Below are 20,987 nucleotides of genomic sequence, written 5' to 3' on the forward strand. Positions count from 1 at the left end.
ACTATTTCGTAGTCCCTCCCACTTGAATTGAGCCGCCATTTTAAGCTGAAACGTTTCAGCTCTGTTGGAAGCTGCTGGTTGGTTGGCAGTTGAGGAGGATTTCATTTGGGAGGAGTTGTGGATTTCTGTGGTTCTGCCATAGGTCCGCTGTGCTCCGCATCTGTGTGTGTGTGTGTGTGTGTGTTTCTATGCCGTCCAAAGACCCAGAGGACCAAGGAGACAGAACCAAACACGGTGTGATGGACCACCGCCTTGACACACACAAAAACACACGTACGCACAACGGTTACACAGACTACACAGTCCACCACAAGCCTTGTGAACCATGTGTGTGTACCCCTCAGTCCAGTCAGGTCATGAAATCATAAAAAGAAAAAAAGTAAATAAATCTGAACAGTTTCACAGCATGTTGGTCCTCCCGCCTCTGTCCGTCCGTCCGTCCGTCCCTCCCTCCCTCCCCAGCCCTCCGCCCCTCCCTCAATCAATAGGGCCCTGGAAGATGAGCTTGGCGCACCCTTTGGCCAGGCTGAGCTGGGTGGCGCAGAAGGGGCAGGCGGCGTGGAAGGCGTGCGTGCCGTGGGGCAGCGGGATCTCCGCCCAGTAGCGGGCCGACTTCTCCGAGCACACGTGTCCGCAGGGCACAAAGGCGTGCGTGGGGGCGCCCGTGTCCACGTAGAAGGCCGGCTCGCAGCCCAGCCACAGGGGAACGTACGGCCCCACCGTCCGGCACATGGGACACTCCCGCCGTGTCCCCCCATCGCCGTGGGGGTGGGGGTGAGGCTCCTGCTGCTCTGAGGACCCGTGGCGGTGGCCCCAGTTGTGGTAGCCGTGCACGTGGCCGCACGCCAGGTACACCCAGGGCTGCTTGTCCTCGCCCAGGGAGGAGGAGAGGGCGGTGCGGCTGCTGCGTTGCATGCTGGGGAAGGCCAGTGTGTTGAGCCCCACGGGGCACTGGGGGCGGGCCGCGTTCACCTCCTGCCGCAGGGCCTCCAGGTGCTTCTGCGTGGGCGTGTGGAAGAGGCCCTCGGCCGTGCGCCAGAGGAGAGTGGCACCACACAGGTCCACTAGGGAGCCGTCCTGAAGGACATTGCTCTCGCTCTCCACCTGTAAAAAAGGTTTTAAAAGGTTTTTTTAAATTGTATTTTCCACAATATATCACAGGTCCAAACAAAGAACAAACTTTGTTTGAGTGGATGAGAGGAGAGGAGTGGAGGAGAGGAGAGGAGAGAAGTGGATGAGATGAGAGGAGTGGAGGAGAGGAGAGGAGTGGAGAGGAGAGGAGAGTTCTACTGACCAGTTTCCCCCGGGTCTGGGCGGAGCGCGTCTCTCTCAGGGTGTAGACATCCCCGCACACGGAGATCTCCCGCCACACGCCGGGCTTGGACTCCTCCGTGAAGCCGCCCCGCGGGTGCATCACCAGGACGCCGTTGGTGGTCAGGCCGTCCATGTGGCCGTCTGGGTTCTTCCACTTAGCTGCCTTCTCCTGAGGGGGGGGGGAGAGGAGGATGGGGGGGGAGAGGGAGGGGAGGAGAGAGAGAGAGAACAGGGGGGGGGGAGAGAACGAGAGAGAGACAGAACGGGGGAGAGAGAGAGAGAACGGGGGAGAAAGGGACAGAACGGGGGAGAGAGAGAGAGAGAGTGGGAGGGGAGAGAGAGAGAACGGGGGGGGGGGGAGAGACGGACCGGGGGAGAGAGAGAGAGAACAGGGGAGAGAGAGAGAGAGAGAGAGAGACGGACCGGGGGAGAGAGAGAGAGAGAACAGGGGAGAGAGAGAGACAGACCGGGGGAGAGAGAGAGAGACAAGAACAACACAATGTAGCGTTGTTACATAACACGCGCCGGTGGCAGCCGTGTAGATTGTGTTAAAGCTTAATCTGGTTTTCTCTGGTAGGAATGCCGTGCATCTGAGAAACCAGCCTGAGAATCCCAGGAATGCGAGGCAGGCAGTGTTTCGGGAGGTTTTGTGTCAGAGACATACGCACGAAACAAGCTATAGCCAGTACATCTACCCTGTTGTTCAGAAGGCCGTACTGTCATAAGCATAGCTGGATATGTCCGTGCTTGGTAACTGAACAGGGATGCCTCCTCTCCTCCCTCCTGCCCTCATACCCTCCTCCCTCCTGCCCTCATACCCTCCTCTCCTCCCTCCCCTCCTAGCTTCTTCTCCTCCCGCCTACCCTCCTGCTTCCTCTCCTCGCTCCTCCCCTCCTACCCTCTGACCCAGTCTTACCCTCCTCCATCCTGTCCTCCCTCCTCTCCTCCTCCCCTCCCCTCCTTCCCTGTCTTACCCCGAGGAAGATGTTCTTGGAGGAGTCGAAGCCAGCGGCATAGATGCGTGCGGTGTAGGGCGGGGCGCGCTCGCAGACCACGCGGCAGGCGAAGCGAGAGATGGTGCTCTGGGTGATGGGCGTCTCCTCCCCCTCCTGCCCCCCCGACACTGTGTCCGTCACCACAAAGTCGATGGGGCTCTCCGTGGACCGGCCGATCTGCAGGGAACCAAGAGGGTGATTCTGGGTAATTCACGTCACTTCAGACAGATGGGACACGTTCTGTTCTTATGTTTTGGGACATTAGGTCGGGATCCGATATAATGATTTTCACAGACCTTTCTTTCGAAAAATGTGAATACATTTCCGCGTTGTTGAAAATCAACAACACACGTTGCTAGTCAACTGACACAGCTTGTTTTGTGAGCCTGCTAACGATGTGAAGTAGTGTTTTAGTTAACTAGGTAGCAGTGGGGATTACTCACAGTATTTTGACTTGACTAGCGAGTTTGTGTTGTGATTCTCAACAACGTTGAAACGTAGTTCCATGTTTCAAAAGAAAAGTCTGAACATTTTGATTGGTTGCCGATATGAGGACCAAAGCATTAGAACGTGTCACAAATGTGACAGGGACTGGTTAAAAGTCCTCATGGTCATTTTTCAGGGTTTTCCAGAGATTATGAAAGTGCAGATTGTAAGCTTTCAAATGATGTGTCATACATTGAAAACCATTGAAAATAGTCGAAGAAGATATGCTTATTTGAATGGTGGTCCACCTCAAACTATAAATAGCGATAGAAATAGCTAAGAAACGCGCTCTGAATCGAATCACAGGCAAAACAGCTGCTAATAGCCAGCGCTAAAAAGGAAGATTGCTTTGAACATCTAACTGCATGTTCAACACATCACGACATGCTGATAGAACATCAACAGGCAAAAAATACATAACTACACATAATTAGATGATCACACAGTCCTTGCTTCTGAACACGTCCTGAAACGAAAGTCTGTTTACAAGCCATATATCACTTACCCAGTAGCCTACGGCAGATGAGAACAGTGAATCCAATTCACAAATTATGAAGTATTTAGTGATCCTAAAACTGTTGTTTGTTATATCGAGTGGGCTCTTCAACACTTCAATCGTCGTACTAATAAAAGAAGTTTTTTTTTGCTGATTTGCACGACTTGAGGATTACCCTTTTCACCAGACCGTGTCACAGATGTATTTGTTGTAAGTGGCTTTGGATAAAAGCGTCTCCTAAACATCAACAATGTAAATGTTAGTGAGGAGCGGAGGTGACGCTGACTGATGGCGCAGGGGGTGTTTGCTTTGTGTGCGGCCGTTTACGACAACATCTGAACGATACCGCACTACTTGAGAATGTCTTATGAACGTTTTATCACATCTTATGACTTGATGGTCATTATATATATTGATATCGGAGAGTAATATGTAAATGGCTGCCATAAACACCCGAGTCAAAATGAAACTGATAATGTCTGTTCGTCAAAGAATCGGTTATTTTCTCTGGATAATACAATGAATAACACCAGCCCGGGGTGAGGCTGTGACCACCTTTCCACATATGGAAATAAATGTTGCAGTGCGTGTTGACACAGCGACGGCGGCTCCACAGCTGGAAGGAACAGTCCCCTTTGTTACTGTAAGAACCACGAACTAATGGCTGTCAACGAACACAAAGCTGTTTGTTCGCTAGTTCAAACAAGGCCACGCCAATCAAACTCTGAATCTGAGGGAACTGTGTGACACTGATCCTGAGGTAAATTATTACAATATACATTTCAACCTTTAACAAACACCAACATTTAAAAAAAAATACATCTCTCCCCATTTCATTTCCCACAATCGTTTTTTGGCTTCAACTTTGGTCCTAAAGTTCCCATGAGCCCCTGCTGCTCTGATGGGTTTGTTAGTTCTGTTTTCACATGTGTTCCTGGTTCTCTGATGGGTTTGTTAGTTCTGAGACACATGGACACAATTGTTCTTGTCTCTCTCTCTCTCTCTCTCTCTCCCCCGTTCTGTCTCTCTCTCTCTCCCCTGTTCTCTCTCTCTCCCCCGTTCTGTATCCCTCTCTCTCTCCCCCATTCTGTCTCTGTCTCTCTCTCCCCCGTTCTGTCTCTCTCTCCCCCATTCTGTCTCTCACTCCCCCGTTCTGTCTCTCTCTCCCCCGTTCTGTCTCTCTCTCCCCCGTTCTATCCCTGTCTCTCTTCTCTCTCCCCCGTTCTGTCTCTCTCTCCCCCCTGTTCTGTCTCTCTTCTCGCTCTCTTCTCTCCCCCATTCTATCCCTCTCTCTCTTCCCTGTTCTCTCTCTCTCTCCCCCATTCTCAGACACATGGACACAATAAGAGGGTGACTGTGAAGGACGTGTCTGGGCCAGTAACGTGTCTCTGGTGGGAGGGGGGGCGGTGCTGTAGTCAGATTAATGAAGGGGGGAGGGAGGGAGGGGGAGAGAGTGAGGGAGGGAGGGGGAGAGAGGGAGGAAGGGGGAGAGAGAGAGAGAGAGGGAGGGAAGGGGGAGAGAGAGAGGGAGGGAGGGGGAGAGAGAGAGGGAGAGAGAGAGAGAGGGAGGGGGGGAGAGAGAGAGAGGGAGGGAAGGGGGGGGTGGACTGGGGGTAACAGTGGAGAGGTCTGAGCACATGTGTTCACTCGAGAGGAGGGCTGGGAAGGGAGGGAGAGGAGAGGAGAGAGGGAAGAGGAGAGGAGGAGAGGGAGAGGAGAGGAGAGGGAGAGGAGAGGGGAGGAGAGGAGAGAGGAGAAGAGAGGATAGGAGAGGATAGGAGAGGAGGGGAGGGGAGGGGAGGGGAGAGGAGAGGAGAGGAGAGGAGAGGAGAGAGGCAGCACAACTACAGGAACACACATGCAGGCTACAGAGTGAATAATCCCACATGAAGTAGACAGAAATCTCATTCATAATTAAGTAAAAACACACAAAAAAACCTGTCCTGAAAACTATTGCAAATCTGTCGTGGTTAGCCAAAAAGTGAGCTTTGAAGCGGAATGAGTTGGTGGTGGTTACGAATTTAGTAAACGTAATGAATAGTTGATTATGCATATGAAAACCAAATTGTGCATATGGGCAGGACAATCTGTGTCGGCTAAACTCAGCCAAACGCAGTGTTAGATTGAACACTGCAAAAGGTCAGCTCTCAAAAAAAGGAGAAAAAAATAAATAAAATGGGGGGAAAATTACTTAAAATAAGTACAATTATCTGCCAACAGACTTGCCAAAACCAGTCAGACTAAAAAACAAGCTTTTAATGCCTTGATTTAAGATATTTCATCTTACTTAAGATTTACTTTCTGCACTGAAAGTGGTGGGCTTACCTGCAACATGTCAGTGTGTTTGTGACAGGACTCTTACCTGGAACATGTCAGTGTGTTTGTGACAGGACTCTTACCTGGAACATGTCAGTGTGTTTGTGACAGGACTCTTACCTGGAACATGTCAGTGTGTTTGTGACAGGACTCTTACCTGGAACATGTCAGTGTGTTTGTGACAGGACTCTTACCTGGAACATGTCAGTGTGTTTGTGACAGGACTCTTACCTGGAACATGTCAGTGTCTTTATCGTGACAGTACTCCACCACCACAGTCTGGTTCCTGGACAGCGTGTAGGAGATGCTGTGCTGCCCCTTACAGTTCACCGCCTGGAACACAACAACAACATTTACATTTAAATGGACTGACTTATATAGACTGACTTATATAGACTGACTTATATAGACTGACTTATATAGCGCCTTATTCCAAAGCACTTTACAACGACCTCTCATTAGCATTTACTAGCATTTACTTTTTACCCATTTAGCAGACGCTTGTTATTCAAACCCTAACCCCTAAACCCTAACCCTAACCTTATCCCTCCTAGACCACCACTCCCCCTCCTAGACCACCACTCCCCCTACTAGACCACCACCACCTCTACTAGACCACCACCACCCCTACTAGACCGCCACTACCTCCTACTAGACCACCACCACCCCTACTAGACCACCACCACCCCTACTAGACCACCTCTACCCCTACTAGACCACCACTACCCCCTACTAGACCACCACTACCCCTACTAGACCAGCTCTACCCCTACTAGACCACCACCACCCCTACTAGACCACCACTACCCCTACTAGACCACCACTACCCCTACTAGACCACCACTACCGCCACTAGACCACCACCACCCCTACTAGACCACCACCACCCCTACTAGACCACCACTACCCCTACTAGACCACCACTACCGCCACTAGACCACCACCACCCATACTAGACCACCACTACCCCTACTAGACCACCACTACCGCCACTAGACCACCACCACCCCTACTAGACCACCACCACCCCTACTAGACCACCACCACCCCTACTAGACCACCTCTACCCCTACTAGACCACCACCACCCCTACTAGACCACCACCACCCCTACTAGACCACCACTACCCCTACTAGACCACCACTACCACCACTAGACCACCACCACCCCTACTAGACCACCACCACCCCTACTAGACCACACTACCCCCTACTAAACCACCACCACCCCTACTAGACCACCACTACCTCTACTAGACCACCACCACCCCTACTAGACCACCACCACCCCTCCTAGACCACCACCACCCCTACTAGACCACCACTACCTCTACTAGACCACCACCACCCCTATAGTAGAGTCATGCACCAAAACAAAGGTCCGCCTCAGTGAGAAGAGGATGATGAAATCAGTGACCACGTGTTTGTTTGTTTTTTGTGCACACAACGGGTTCACACAGAGCAGCTGGAGCCTGGTGGGTGGGGGGGGGGCACGGTGGGAACCAACTAATGGCTCCTGCTAACGCTCCATCTCTCGTGAGGGAGGAATTGAGAGACTGTCGCACAGAACATTCGTTCTAAACGATGGACGACCACAAAACAACCACAGCAGGAATTCTAGGAATGGGGGAGGCTGGGGGGGAGGGGGGAGGCAGGCGGGGAGGCATTACGTCGCTTTGAAGTAACACTCCTATGACATGTGACCAGAGACTAGGCCCAAGGCTCAGTCCGTGGTGGGGTATGTTGAACTCTGAAATGTGTGTGTATGAGGAGGGGGGGAGGGGAGGAGGGGGAGGAGTCACTAACACAGCACAGCTACTTCACCACCACCACCACCACCCTGCCTCTCTAATCTGTGATTTCCATTCCCAAAACATCACGTGAGCAGGGGAGACAGGGAGGAGAATGTGTGTGTGTGTGTGTGTGGGGGTAGAGCAGGAAAGTGGGTCACAGTTGCAGTGTTGTGCTGTACCAGGAGTGAGGGAGGGAGGGAGAGAGAGGGAGGGAGGAAGGGAGAGAGAAAGAGAGGGAGGGAGGAAGGGGGAGCGAGAGAGGGAGGGAGGGGGAGAGAGGGAGACATGGAGAGAGAGGGAGGGTGGAAGGGGGGGAGAGAGAGAGAGAGAGGGAGGGAGGGAGAGAAAGAGGGAGAGGGAGGGAGGGAGAGAGAGAGTCAGACAGACATGTCAGCGAGAGGAAGGCTCGCGTGGCTAACACCTAGCACGTTGCCAGGCCTCCTGTCCTCCACCTGTCTGGGGGTCATACGGAGGTCACGCCCCAGCAGCGGAACCAGGAGGCCGTCTGGGAGGGAGAGGCGGGTCGTCAGCGGCGTCGCCATGACAGCCACCATACACAAGTCAAAACTCCACCGAGCACATTCTCCCTCACTCACACCACATGGCCGTGTTCCTCCTCCATCTCCTGTTTGAGTTCCACTTGATCTAATTGGCCGTAATCTCAAACGGCCCGACGAGATATGAAACCACAGAGAGAGAGAGAGAGAGCCTTTGTTCCTGAATATACACACGCACACATACGGCCTCCCTTCACACACACACACAGGCTGCTGAACAGGCTGGATCTGAACAGGGTCTGAACAGGCTGGATATGAACAGGGTCTCTCTCTCTCTCTCTCTCTCTCTCTCTCTCTCTCTCTCTCTCTCTCTCTCTGTGTCCACACGGGACCACCGCAGTCTGGAAGGGGAAGACACTTACTGTGGGTGGTGTGGTGTCTGGTGTGTGTTCGGTGTGTGTGAAAGAGTGAGAGAAAAGAGACATTGGCGTGGGAGGAGAGACGGCATAGGAGGGGTAACCCTCTCTCCCTGGGTGGGGCTGGCTACTGGACGACAGGTTCCCTAGAGACAGGAGTGGTGAGTTCCCTAGCGACAGAGTTAGCTAGGACAGAGTTAGCTAGGACAGAGTTAGCTAGTGATATAGTTAGCTAGTGACAGAGTTAGCTAGTGACAGAGTTAGCTAGGACAGAGTTAGCTAGTGACAGAGTTAGCTAGGAGCCTAGGACAGAGTTAGCTAGTGACAGGGGAGGTGAGTTAGCTAGTTAGCTAGTGACAGGGGAGGTGAGTTAGCTAGTTAGCTAGTGACAGGGGAGGTGAGTTAGCTAGTTAGCTAGTGACAGGGGAGGTGAGTTAGCTAGTTAGCTAGTGACAGGTAGTGTTGTTCCGATACCATTTTTTTATCCCGATACCGATACCGATACCTGACCGTGCAGTACTTGCCGATACCGAGTACCGATCCGATACCACGGCGTTTGAAAAAACAAAACAAAAAAACATGTTTTTTGAGCCGCATACTCACCTCGATGTAAAATTATTGCTAACACTTAGTCTGGCACTGCTCAAAACCTTTGTAAAACAGGAAAAAATACCAACAGAGAGTGAATACTATAGAACTTTTTTTTATTGTCTACCTGGTATGGTGACAAGAAAATCAACCCCTTATAAAACCTGAAATGTGGCTCTCACAGATGCCAATCAGTGCAATATCCATTTAAGATATAAAACAGTCGTAGTAGTAGTGCAACAGCAAGTGAACATTTACAAACAAAATAACTTTGGTACTTAAAAAAAAAAAAAAAAAAAAAATCGGACTTTTTTGTTTGTTAGTACTTGCCGATACCGATACCAGCATTTTTGTGCGTATCGGTGGCCATGCCGATACTAGTATCGGTATCGGAACAACACTAGTGACAGGGGAGGTGAGTTAGCTAGCGACAGGCGCGGTGAGTTCTCTAGCAACCCACCGTGGAAAAGCTACCGCAGGGGTCAGGAGGAGGCCCTATTCCTGCCCCCTGCCTCTGAAGGAACAGCTATTTTCAAGTGTGTGTGTGTGTGTGTGTGTGTGTGTGTACAGCTGTGAGGGGGAAGGTCAGCCAACTGCAACAACTTCCTCCTCACCTCCACCACCGCTAATCCAGGCCGTGCTAGCAGGGTGGCTAGCAGGGTGGCAGCATAGAGAGGGTGACGTCTGTATCAAGCTCTTTCTCTCTCTCTCTATAAAAGCCCCTGACCTCTTACATAAACTGCCCTCTTCAAATCTCTGATCCGGTGTGCGTTGAAACAACACAGCGCAGTGCAGTACAGCACAGGTCAGGTCACCAAATCTGGCTGGCTTTCGGCGTAAATGACACTTAGACCTTATCAGCTGACAGTCCCACCCCCCCCCCCACACACACACACACACCCCCCCTGGGACAATCAAAACAGGCAACAGAGACAGACACTTAGTGGCACGGCACGCTAACGTGCATACCGCTTCATCGCCAGGTTCCCGGTTCGATTCCGACACCCCTCCACATATCCTAGCATGATGTCGTCATCTGTCTCTGTTTCTCTCTCTCTCTCCCTCCCTCGACCTCTCTCCCTCCCTTCCATCCATCCATCCTTCCTGTCAATCTCTACTGTCTCTATCCCAATAAAGCAGAAAAAATGTCCCCCCAAAAAACATCTAAAAACAAAAAGAGCAGACAGCAGACATTACAGAGAAGACAAGGTTGCGAGACAAACCGAGCCTAAACAGGGACACTAGACAGACAGGACAAGGTGAGATAAACCTGACCTAAGCAGGGTAGGGCTGCAACGATTAGTCGACTAGTCACGACTAATCGATTACGAAAATTCGTCGGCGTGAAATGTTGTTGTCGACTAATCGCATTTAAAAAATATATTAAAAAAAACGTTTTTTTTTTTTTTAAACGGGAGCCATGCAAGAATCAGCTGGGTAAGTTTTAGCTAACGTTGTTAGCCAACTGGCTAACGTTATATTGTTAGGGTCGTAATGTTTATGTTAGCTTTACTGTTACATGTTGGAAAACAACGTCTCATGGACAGGGCTGTACATGCTATGAGCGTTTGTGCTATTAATTTATTTGCCCTGTGGCACGCATGTGACAGACAGAGGCGCTTGTATGTAACGTTACGTAGCAGGGGTTTTCCATGTTGAAGCCAGGAGAACGCGAGATGAAATGAAGTGAGGGGTGGTCGCTATTAAAATACCAGGTAGTCATGGTGGATGATCATGAATGATGCTTGATAAGTGAATGCTATTTCAATTATGTTGAGTCCACCAGCGAGCTGTCTGTAAGATAAACAGCGCCAAGCGTAGCCTACTAACGTGAGCTGTCTGTAGTCTAGCCAGCAATGCTAGCTAGCCAGTCAACTAGCTCTGTGAGCAGCTGTAGCTTGGCGTAACGTTAGGTTAGATAGCTAGTTAAGCCGGATTTATGCTTCTGTGTCGCCATTTACGCGCAGCGAAAAGCCACACGACTAATCGGAAAAATAATCGACAGATTAGTCGACTACCAAAATAATCGTTAGTTGCAGCCCTAAAGCAGGGTCTAGTTCAGTCAAGAGGACAAGGTGGAGATAAACCCAGCCTAAACAGGACAGAAGATAAACCTGACCTAAACACGGTCTAGTTAGGCTTCAACACTGAACACCTCCCAGAGAACAAGGCTTCAACACTGAACACCTCCCAGAGAACAAGGCTTCAACACTGAACACCTCCCAGAGAACAAGGCTTCAACACTGAACACCTCCCAGAGAACAAGGCTTCAACACTGAACACCTCCCAGAGAACAAGGGCTCAACCTAAACAGAGAGACAAACTAGAGACAAACTAGAGACAAACCTGACCTAAACAGGGTCACCAGCCAGGAGGCTGAGAGTACCACCAGGACAGGGAGACGTCCTCTGAGCTGTGTGCTTAAGTGAACTGCTGACTGTGGGCGTGCCCCTCCGCCCCTCCGGCCCTCCGGCTTGTTTTGCAGTCCTTGCTAGGAGACCGAAAGGCAGGAATGCAGGAGAGGACAGACATGTTGTACTGGACGGGGCAGTTTCTGGCACGCTCTCACTTTCTCTCTCCACCACCACCACCACCCAACACACTCTCTCTCTCTCTCCACCACCCAACACACACTCTCTCTCTCTCCACCACCCAACAACACTCTCTCTCTCTCTCCACCACCCAACACACACTCTCTCTCTCCACCACCCAACAACACTCTCTCTCTCTCCACCGCCCAACACACTCTCTCTCTCTCTCCACCACCCAACACACACTCTCTCTCTCCACCACCCAACACACTCTCTCTCTCTCCACCACCCAACAACACTCTCTCTCTCTACCACCCAACAACACACTCTCTCTCTCCACCACCCAACAACACACACTCTCTCTCCACCACCCAACAACACACTCTCTCTCTCCACCCAACACACACTCTCTCTCTCTCCACCCAACAACACACTCTCTCTCTCTCCACCCAACAACTCTCTCTCTCTCTCCACCCAACAACAACACTCTCTCTCTCCACCACCCAACAACAACACTCTCTCTCTCCACCACCCAACACTCACACACTCTCTCTCTCCACCACCCAACACACTCTCTCTCTCTCTCCACCCAACAACACACTCTCTCTCTCTCCACCCAACACACTCTCTCTCTCTCCACCACCCAACAACACTCTCTCTCTCTCTCCACCACCCAACAACACTCTCTCTCTCTCTCCACCCAACAACACTCTCTCTCTCTCTCCACCCAACAACACACACTCTCTCTCTCCACCACCCAACAACACACACTCTCTCTCTCCACCACCCAACAACACACTCTCTCTCTCTCCACCACCCAACAACACACTCTCTCTCTCTCCACCACCCAACACACACTCTCTCTCTCTCCACCACCCAACACACTCTCTCTCTCTCTCCACCGCCCAACACACACTCTCTCTCTCCACCACCCAACAACACTCTCTCTCTCCACCACCCAACAACACTCTCTCTCTCTCTCCACCCAACAACACTCTCTCTCTCTCCACCACCCAACAACACTCTCTCTCTCTCCACCACCCAACAACACACACTCTCTCTCCACCACCCAACAACACACTCTCTCTCTCTCCACCACCCAACAACACACTCTCTCTCTCTCCACCACCCAACAACACTCTCTCTCTCTCTCCACCCAACACACACTCTCTCTCTACCACCCAACAACACTCTCTCTCCACCACCCAACAACACACTCTCTCTCTCCACCACCCAACACACACTCTCTCTCTACCACCCAACAACACTCTCTCTCTCTCCACCCAACACACTCTCTCTCTCTCTACCACCCAACAACACACTCTCTCTCTCCACCACCCAACACACACTCTCTCTCTACCACCCAACAACACTCTCTCTCTCTCCACCACCCAACAACACACTCTCTCTCTCCACCACCACCCAACACACACTCTCTCTCTACCACCCAACACACACTCTCTCTCTACCACCCAACAACACTCTCTCTCTCTCCACCACCCAACACACACTCTCTCTCTCCACCACCCAACAACACACTCTCTCTCTCTCCACCACCCAACAACTCTCTCTCTCTCTCTCCACCCAACACACACTCTCTCTCTCCACCACCCAACACACACTCTCTCTCTCTCTCCACCACCCAACACACACTCTCTCTCTCTCTCTCCACCACCCAACACACTCTCTCTCTCTCCACCACCCAACACACACTCTCTCTCTCTCTCCACCCAACACACACTCTCTCTCTCTCTCCACCCAACACACTCTCTCTCTCTCCACCACCCAACAACACACTCTCTCTCTCTCTCTCTCCACCCAACAACACACTCTCTCTCTCTCTCTCTCTCCACCACCCAACACACAACACACTCTCTCTCTCTCTCTCTCCACCACCCAACACACAACACACTCTCTCTCTCTCTCTCCACCCAACAACACACACTCTCTCTCTCTCTCCACCCAACACACTCTCTCTCTCTCTCTCCACCCAACAACACACTCTCTCTCTCTCTCTCTCCACCACCCAACACACAACACACTCTCTCTCTCTCTCTCCACCCAACAACACACTCTCTCTCTCTCTCTCCACCCAACAACACACACTCTCTCTCTCTCTCCACCCAACACTCTCTCTCTCTCTCCACCACCCAACAACCAACACACTCTCTCTCTCTCCACCCAACAACACACTCTCTCTCTCTCTCTCCACCACCCAACACACACTCTCTCTCTCCACCACCCAACACACTCTCTCACTGTGAGATCTAGCTGAGAGACCTGCAACTTCAACACTGAACACCTCCCAGAGAACAAGGACTCAACACGGCATCCATACTCAAGTAATCAAGTCTCCAATTCAAAATGCAATACTGCTTCTTGTTGTTTTGGTTTTTACTTTATTTTTTCTGAGTGGGCCCCACTCATATTTTTCATTGGACAGATACAGTGAAGACAGATAGGAAAGTAAGGAGAAGAAGGGAGAGAGGGCATGTCAGCAGGGCATGGGCCAGATTCTAACCCATGCCGACATGGGCATGTGTGCACTGTAGACCGCGGTGCGAGACCACTGGACCACCCCAGGCCACCAATACTGGTTCTTGTTGTTTTGGTTTTTTAAACTCAGTGTTGATCCTCCCCTGGTGTGTCTGGACTGTTGGTCGTCGGTGTACGTTTGCATACATGACCTAGTAAACGACCCAGTCGGTGTTAGAACCGGTTCATGACCAAACACAGAAGTATCCTACACCCTGTGGTCCTCTGTGGCTCGGTCAGTAGAGCAAGGTACTAATAACACCTGAAGTTGCGGGTTGGATTCCCGCCGGGGACCATATATACTGAAAAATGTATGCGCACACTGCAACGTAAGTCGCTTTGGATAAATGGCGTATGTTATATTACATATCGTTAGCCTCATAGCATAATTGCCTACGTCATATTTTGGCCAAATTGAGATATCTGCCTAACTCTACTCTCCTAACACTGCTGATTCACTGTGCGTTATTGCCTATCAGAATGCTTGTTACATTCCAAAATCACTAACTGCCCAAGTTATCGCTTTGACATCAGGCATTTTTGACACTACATACAAAGATGGCTCGAATGACCACAAGTGAAGCATGACTCGGGCAATTATTCTATGAGGCTAACGATATATATATAGTATATATATATATATATATATATATATATATATATATATTACACCCTGTTCATTAATTCCTACGTGGTTCGTTCCTCCGTTACCTTGCTGGCCTGCGGGGTGTTGAGGATGTGCACGGTGCTGGGCTTGACGCCGTTGGCTTTGCACCTCTTGTACAGAGCGAATCTGCTTTTCCTCCTTCCTCGATCTCCGTTGGGAAGGGAGCCATTGTACCTGTCAGAGAAGAGGGGGGGAGAGAAGAGAGAGAGACAGAACATTAGCTTTCAAAAACGTTGACATACTTTGGCAGGAGTTTAAGCAAAGAAAAGCATAACACACACTAGTGTTAACAGAGAACACATTCTGCATTTTGTTGAGTACAATTCTGAGGTAAAAAAAAAGAAGAAAAGTAGGTGAAAATGGATGTTCTGCTGTTGGGTTGGGGGGGGGGGGTATTTGGGAACAGGCCTTCTTTTTAATATCCATTTACTTTAATAATCTGCCACTCGCGATCCATCCAATGTACTTAATTAGTAATCTAAGAATCACCTCAGATTATTGCTGTGTGTCGTTATTACATAAAGCACTTTAATGCCTCCCCACCCTCCCCCACCCCCGCCGGTCTTCGCCCCACCGTGGCTGCGGTGGTGTGCCTCCCAGCGCCAGCCCTCCACTTCGCTAGCTGAGGATGTGCGTCAGGTCTGCTGCCCTTTACAGGCCCGTCCAGAACTCGGAGGGAAAGTGACTCACATGCTCTAAAACCACATAACAGATCTTTTTTCACCCCCCCCCCCCCCTTTTTCCCCCCTGACTAACAGAGTCCTATACTGACTCGATTTAAAAATAAACCGACACAGAATCACCCCCATCATAGAAAGAATCCCCCCCCCCCCCCCCTCTGTTTTATGGTGTTTTTTCACGTCACTAGTCATAGGGGTAGCCCTTGTGATGCCTGCCTGGTCTTTATTTTATTTTTTTTTAAATTTGTTTTTTCAGATTTTATCCCTTTTTCACCCAATTTGGTAGCCAATTGAACCCAACCTAGCATCCAATTATCCCCTGCCTATTGCATAGGATCCGCCGCACGACCCCGTGGCCGGCAGTCCCAGAAGAGGCCGCCAGGCAGACTAGCTGACTGGCTCCTCGAGCCCAGCACCGTTATTCCGGCACCCAGGGGGCGGTGTTGCGCGACGGATCCTTGTCCAGAAATACTCCTATACCGCCCTCGGAAGCGGCCGCCCAATATGCCGCTTCCCGTGTGCCTCGGCCATATCTGGATCTGGCGAGCCGGGATACGAACCCCGGCCCCCGTGGGCAGCATGCACTAGTGGCCAGTGCGTAGACCGCTACACCACCGCGGGGCGCCTGCCTGGTCTTTAACACTAGAAGAGCCGTGCCTTTTATACCTACTATAAGAGCCGCCTCGGGGGTCAAATGTCCAGTCTTTACAATGGGAAGCTGCTATTTACACGCAACGACCACTAGTTGACCGTCTTGTAAAAAAACTTCTAGCTTTACACTAGCTTATCCTGGTGTGATTTTGAAAATGTAAGGATACTGGGTGGTAGAACGCACATATCTAGGAAAAGTCATGAAAGGAGGGTCCTGAAATGTGATTGAGTGCAAAGATATTAAAACAAATTACTCACAGGGTCAAATGACCCCACCCATGGCTGTTCTAGTGTCTAAAGTCTGCTGTACTACGAACACTCTAACGCTGGTCCTCATAGTGAAGGGAGAAGCACCTTCCGGTCCTAGCGCTAACTCTCTCCTCCTCTCCTTTGTCCACCAGCTGGCCCCTACAGCTGGGACACCCCACGCTCCCCTCCCCTCCAACACAGAGGCCCTTCTGTCACACACACACACACACACACACACACCATGACTGATAACACAGATATTCAGACAGTCGAGACTTTTTTTTTTTTAATGACGACATCTCAGCAGTTCAGAATCAACAGTTTCCTTTCATGAGTAAACAACCCCAAAAAAAAAAAAAAAGAACTACTGGCTGTTATTCCTTCAACAATACTAGTCCGATACAATCTCATCCTCCCCTCCCTCCCTCACCTCTCCCAGCTCAGCCCAGCCAGGCCAACTGTCCCCCCCTGTCCCCACACGACCAGGCCGGCTGGGAGACACATGGTCTCGGTCAGCGTAGAGCTGACGGGTCTGCAGGACAGGACAAGCCACCCTGAGGGGAGTGGTCGCCGGACCATGTTGCCATGGCAACACAAGAGCGTATGGGCCGTATGGATATTATGGGAAACAACCATAAGGCGGCAGGATGTTGAAGCCATGCGTTCAACAAGAAACTCTTCAGTCGCCATCGCTGTGCTCCTGTTGACCGGTTATAACCAGTTCTGACCAGTTATATCCAGCTATGACCAGTTATATCCAGTTATGACCAGTTATATTCAGTTATATCCAGTTCTGACCAGTTCTATCCAGTTCTATCCAGTTCTATCCAGTTATAACCAGTTATAATCAGTTATATCCAGTTCCACTGCCTCTACCCAATGTTGACGTTATAAGCCAGTAGCAGGTGAGTGACCACCGCTTGTCCCGCGGTCTGGGTGGGACCACCTGACCTGACACAAACGTAGTCCGTTAGCCACCATTATCGACAGGCGTGTCACGTCACCTGGACCCTGGAACCTCATCATCCTAGGTGCTAGGGCAGGACAGGCCTCTTTAAAGCTGTGCTCTCTTGCTAAATTGTAATCCCTTTGCCTTCTGACCTGTGCCTGCCAGCCTGCCAGACAGACAGCCAGCCAGCCAGACAGAGAGACAGACAGCCAGTCAGACAGTTTAGCCTGTGATGTTTTAACACCAGGGATCAGAGGAGCGCTGAGCATCACCTGTCCTCCAGCTGTGCGGCCTACATGCACAGGATCGACTAGCCCACCCCCACAGCCGACACACACAGGACCGTGTTAACAGTGTGGGTGGGTGTGGGGGCAGATGTGCTGATTAGTTCAAGTGATGATGAGCCCCAAGTGATTCACTTGACCTCGAGACTGTGAGTCGAAGAAAGCCTCCTCCAGGGTCATGTCCTGTGGGTGGAGTGGACAATGGGGGGGTTGTGGGTGGGGGGGCTTCACGTCATCAAAGACAAAATATCTAAAATGGCAGCAGCAGTGAGCATGTCTGGGTCAGCCACATGATGGGAATGACATCAGCACCCACCCCCCCCCCCTCCACTGGTCTGGGATTACTGGTAGTCAGACAGAGATGTCCCCCCCCCCCCCAGAGGACAAGCTTCCCTCACACACTGGTTCTTAAGGTGGGGGTTTGGAGGGGGGGGGGGGGGTCACACACACACAATGCACAATCAATAGGTTCAGTCCTACAGGCACAATGGACAGAGGAGACTGGGGAGAGGCAGAGGCTGGGTCCATCTGATCAATCCCCCCTTTCATTCCCCCCAGCCCAGACCCCCCCCCCCCCCCAGCCCAGACCCAGTCACACCAGTCTGCCTACGGGGCCATAGCTGCCAGGCAGAGCCAGGGGGGGTGGGGGGGAGTGGCCATGCAAACACGAACGCCACCATTGGTCTTAAAAAATTACAAAGGGGGGGTGGCTGAATCAGTGTCTACTCTGTTCGATGCGGTCTTGATATCTGCAATTTAGCTGACACGCTTTTTTCCAAAGCGACTTACATTGCAGTGAGTGCATACATCTGGCAGTGTATATACTGTATATATATATGGTCCCCAGCGGGAATCGAACCCACAACCTAAGCGTTGTTAGCACCCCTGCTCTACCAACTGAGCCACAGAGGACCACTACTGTCTTGTGTTTGTTCCATCAATGTTGTTCAGAAAATATGTTGTTGTCATGGTGATCATTTGTCATATTGTGCAACTTAAAAAAATGTATATATTAAAAGAAAATTATCAAATCCAGTATCTTGTATGAGGGATATCCTGGATGGCAGGAACTTGAAGGTGGCAGGCTTACGGTGTCTCACAAGCCTGTCACCACTAGGAATGTGTGTGTGTGTGTGTGTGTGTGTGTGTGTGTGTGGGTGTGTGGGGGGGGGGGGGTGGCTAGGGGGGGAGGTGTAGGGGGGCAAAGCACAGAACCCCATTCTTCCAGACCACCACATAAATCTTTTAAAAGCACCTAATCCGAAATGCTTTTAACAGATGCTCTATACATGAAACACACACACACACACACACACAAGGTTACCAAACAGCAGAGAAATGACTTGATGCATTATTTCATACTCTCTCTCCATCAATCTTTTACAATGGCTCACAATGAACCTACTGAAAACCCTCTTTACACGTTCTTAAAAAACCCTCAATAAGAGTCCATAAAAGATGGCCGTGTCTAAAGCACAATAAAACAGAGGTCAGTAAATGGTTAACCGCATAACAGTATAGTGAGTTCAATAGTTTAAGAATTGGAAGACATGATTAGTGTTACGCCATTTATTAATGTTCCTGAAATGTTTTAACGACTGTTTGGAATAGGGAAACACTCACACGGGAGAATATGAGTATGCGTCATTCCAAAACATAACATTACATTTTAATATACAGCATAAGGGATTAGGTTTGGGTGGGCCTAAGTTTGGGTGGGCCTGTTTCAAATGTCTGGTGCGTAAAAAACAGTTCACAACATTGTTTTGGCGCACAAAAAATATTCACTTGTATTCACTCATTTGTAGTGTACTAGAACGTAGAGGAACACATGACACTGGATCACAGGATAATAATCTAGTAATAAAGTAATAAAGTTTCTCAACAACATTCAGTGAAGCAACCTGTGGGGGTATTCCAACAACGTCACTAAAGGAAATACCAGGCTTATTTTGATATGCTTCTCCAAGACTTATAAGCCTGGCTTTTCCTGTCGCGACATTGATGGAATACCCCCCTATAGGCCGACAAGTCGTTTGACTGTTGTCTTTTTTACCTAGGCCCTAACCAACACAAACAAAAACACACAAGGACTGGGGGGGAATGGTGGGAGAGGACTGGGGGGTGGGGGCAAACATCACCACTTCCGAATTCCAAACCTCTCTGAATCCAGTCATTACTTGCGAGCAACGTTTGTAAGAACAAAGGGGCTGCGTTCCTAAATTCGCTCCGAGAGCGCCGGAGCGCACACTGGGTTCGACGTCATAAAGGGACCAAGTGATTTGATTGGACAAGAGTCTATTCTATGAGTGCTGATCAGATTCCAGGGCGAATTTACGAGCGCAGCCTAAGTTGCAGCACCGGGGGGGACGTGAGAGAAGGGCAGATGTTGTTGCAGGTTGGGAGTCATCTCGTGTTATTCCGACGCGGAACTTTTATCCTTCCACGCCCATGCACCCCCCCCCCCCCCGTATTCTACAAACTTCTCTCTGGCAACATCAACAGCAGAAATATGCCATATGCATAGGACACATTGTAATTGGCAGAAACATCAGAGGCCATCTGTATCCCCTCTACTTAAGGAGAAATTTGTGATTGCGCACGTGTCTGATTTCTTAAGTAACGTGAGCGCGTGAATTGCTCCGGGCCCCCTGACGATTACAACACAGCCTCCCTTACCTACCTACCTAATATGCGCCTACTAGTACCGTTGAAACCATACCTACCCATATACCATTTGGAATGAAAAGCAGATCTCACTTGTCTTTGGATAAAAGTTTTTTTCTACGACCATGCCAAAAGGCAAACATTTGTTGCATGAACTGAAGTCAACAAGCTATGTTTGTGCTCGAACAGCTTCTACTGTACGTCAACACACTTCTCCTCTGCCATTGTCGACAATAAAAAATATAAGAATAATATAAATGTGTGTTAATTCTTCTACTTCTGCAGATAGAATTGGTTGGAGTCTTCCAAACCCGACCCGTGTTTTCAGCATTGGTGGGAAACTTCTGTTGACCATCAACACAGAGACACATACAGGCTGGAGTTTATCCACTTTAAAACTCAAAGTGTAGGTACTCAAAGGAGGTTAAAATGTCTGCCTTTTTAGTAGGTTAACGAAGCTGGTTGTTCAACTACTCACCCCAACACGACCAGCTCCCCGTACTTGACCGGGTCTTTGGTCGGGGCGCAGTGCTCCTCCTGGCTGGGAGACAACATGTCCCTCGGTCGGTCCCGAAAAGATCACCAGGAAATCCCTTCAAAGGGTAAAATAAACTCCCATTCCAGACTATATATCCCGTCGAATACGTTTCGTGTGGCCTGTTTGTAAGGAAAAAGCCTTTCTGTAAGAAAAGAAGAAGAAAAAATAAAAGAAAGTCTTAGAATTAAAACTTAGTTTTCGGAGGCATGGAGGCACGAGCGAGTGGAAATTAACGCAGCTTGGCCGCTCAGCCAGTCAACAGCAGAGAGCAGGGCTGGACCGAACCATTACCTTGTCCTTTACTTTCTATAGGGGAAAACACTACCCAGAAAAATC

General features: G+C 50.2%; 1 protein-coding gene across 1 annotated transcript; it reads right to left on the reverse strand.

Moving 5' to 3' along the window:
- Positions 1-477: 477 nt before the first annotated feature.
- peli2 (pellino E3 ubiquitin protein ligase family member 2) lies at positions 478-20,720 on the reverse strand (the record flags this gene model as incomplete). Its single annotated transcript, XM_080550528.1, has 6 exons — positions 20,592-20,720; positions 14,678-14,807; positions 5,839-5,940; positions 2,289-2,486; positions 1,295-1,483; positions 478-1,104 (listed from the first exon to the last, which is right to left on the reverse strand). Exons 1-6 carry the CDS (start codon positions 20,666-20,668, stop codon positions 478-480), a joined length of 1,323 nt encoding a protein of 440 aa, XP_080406654.1. The 5' UTR covers positions 20,669-20,720.
- Between the last annotated feature and the right edge of the window lie 267 nt (positions 20,721-20,987).

The sequence above is a fragment of the Nansenia antarctica genome (assembly GCF_963989245.1).
Source record: "Nansenia antarctica genome assembly, chromosome: 1".
NCBI lineage: Eukaryota > Metazoa > Chordata > Actinopteri > Argentiniformes > Microstomatidae > Nansenia > Nansenia antarctica.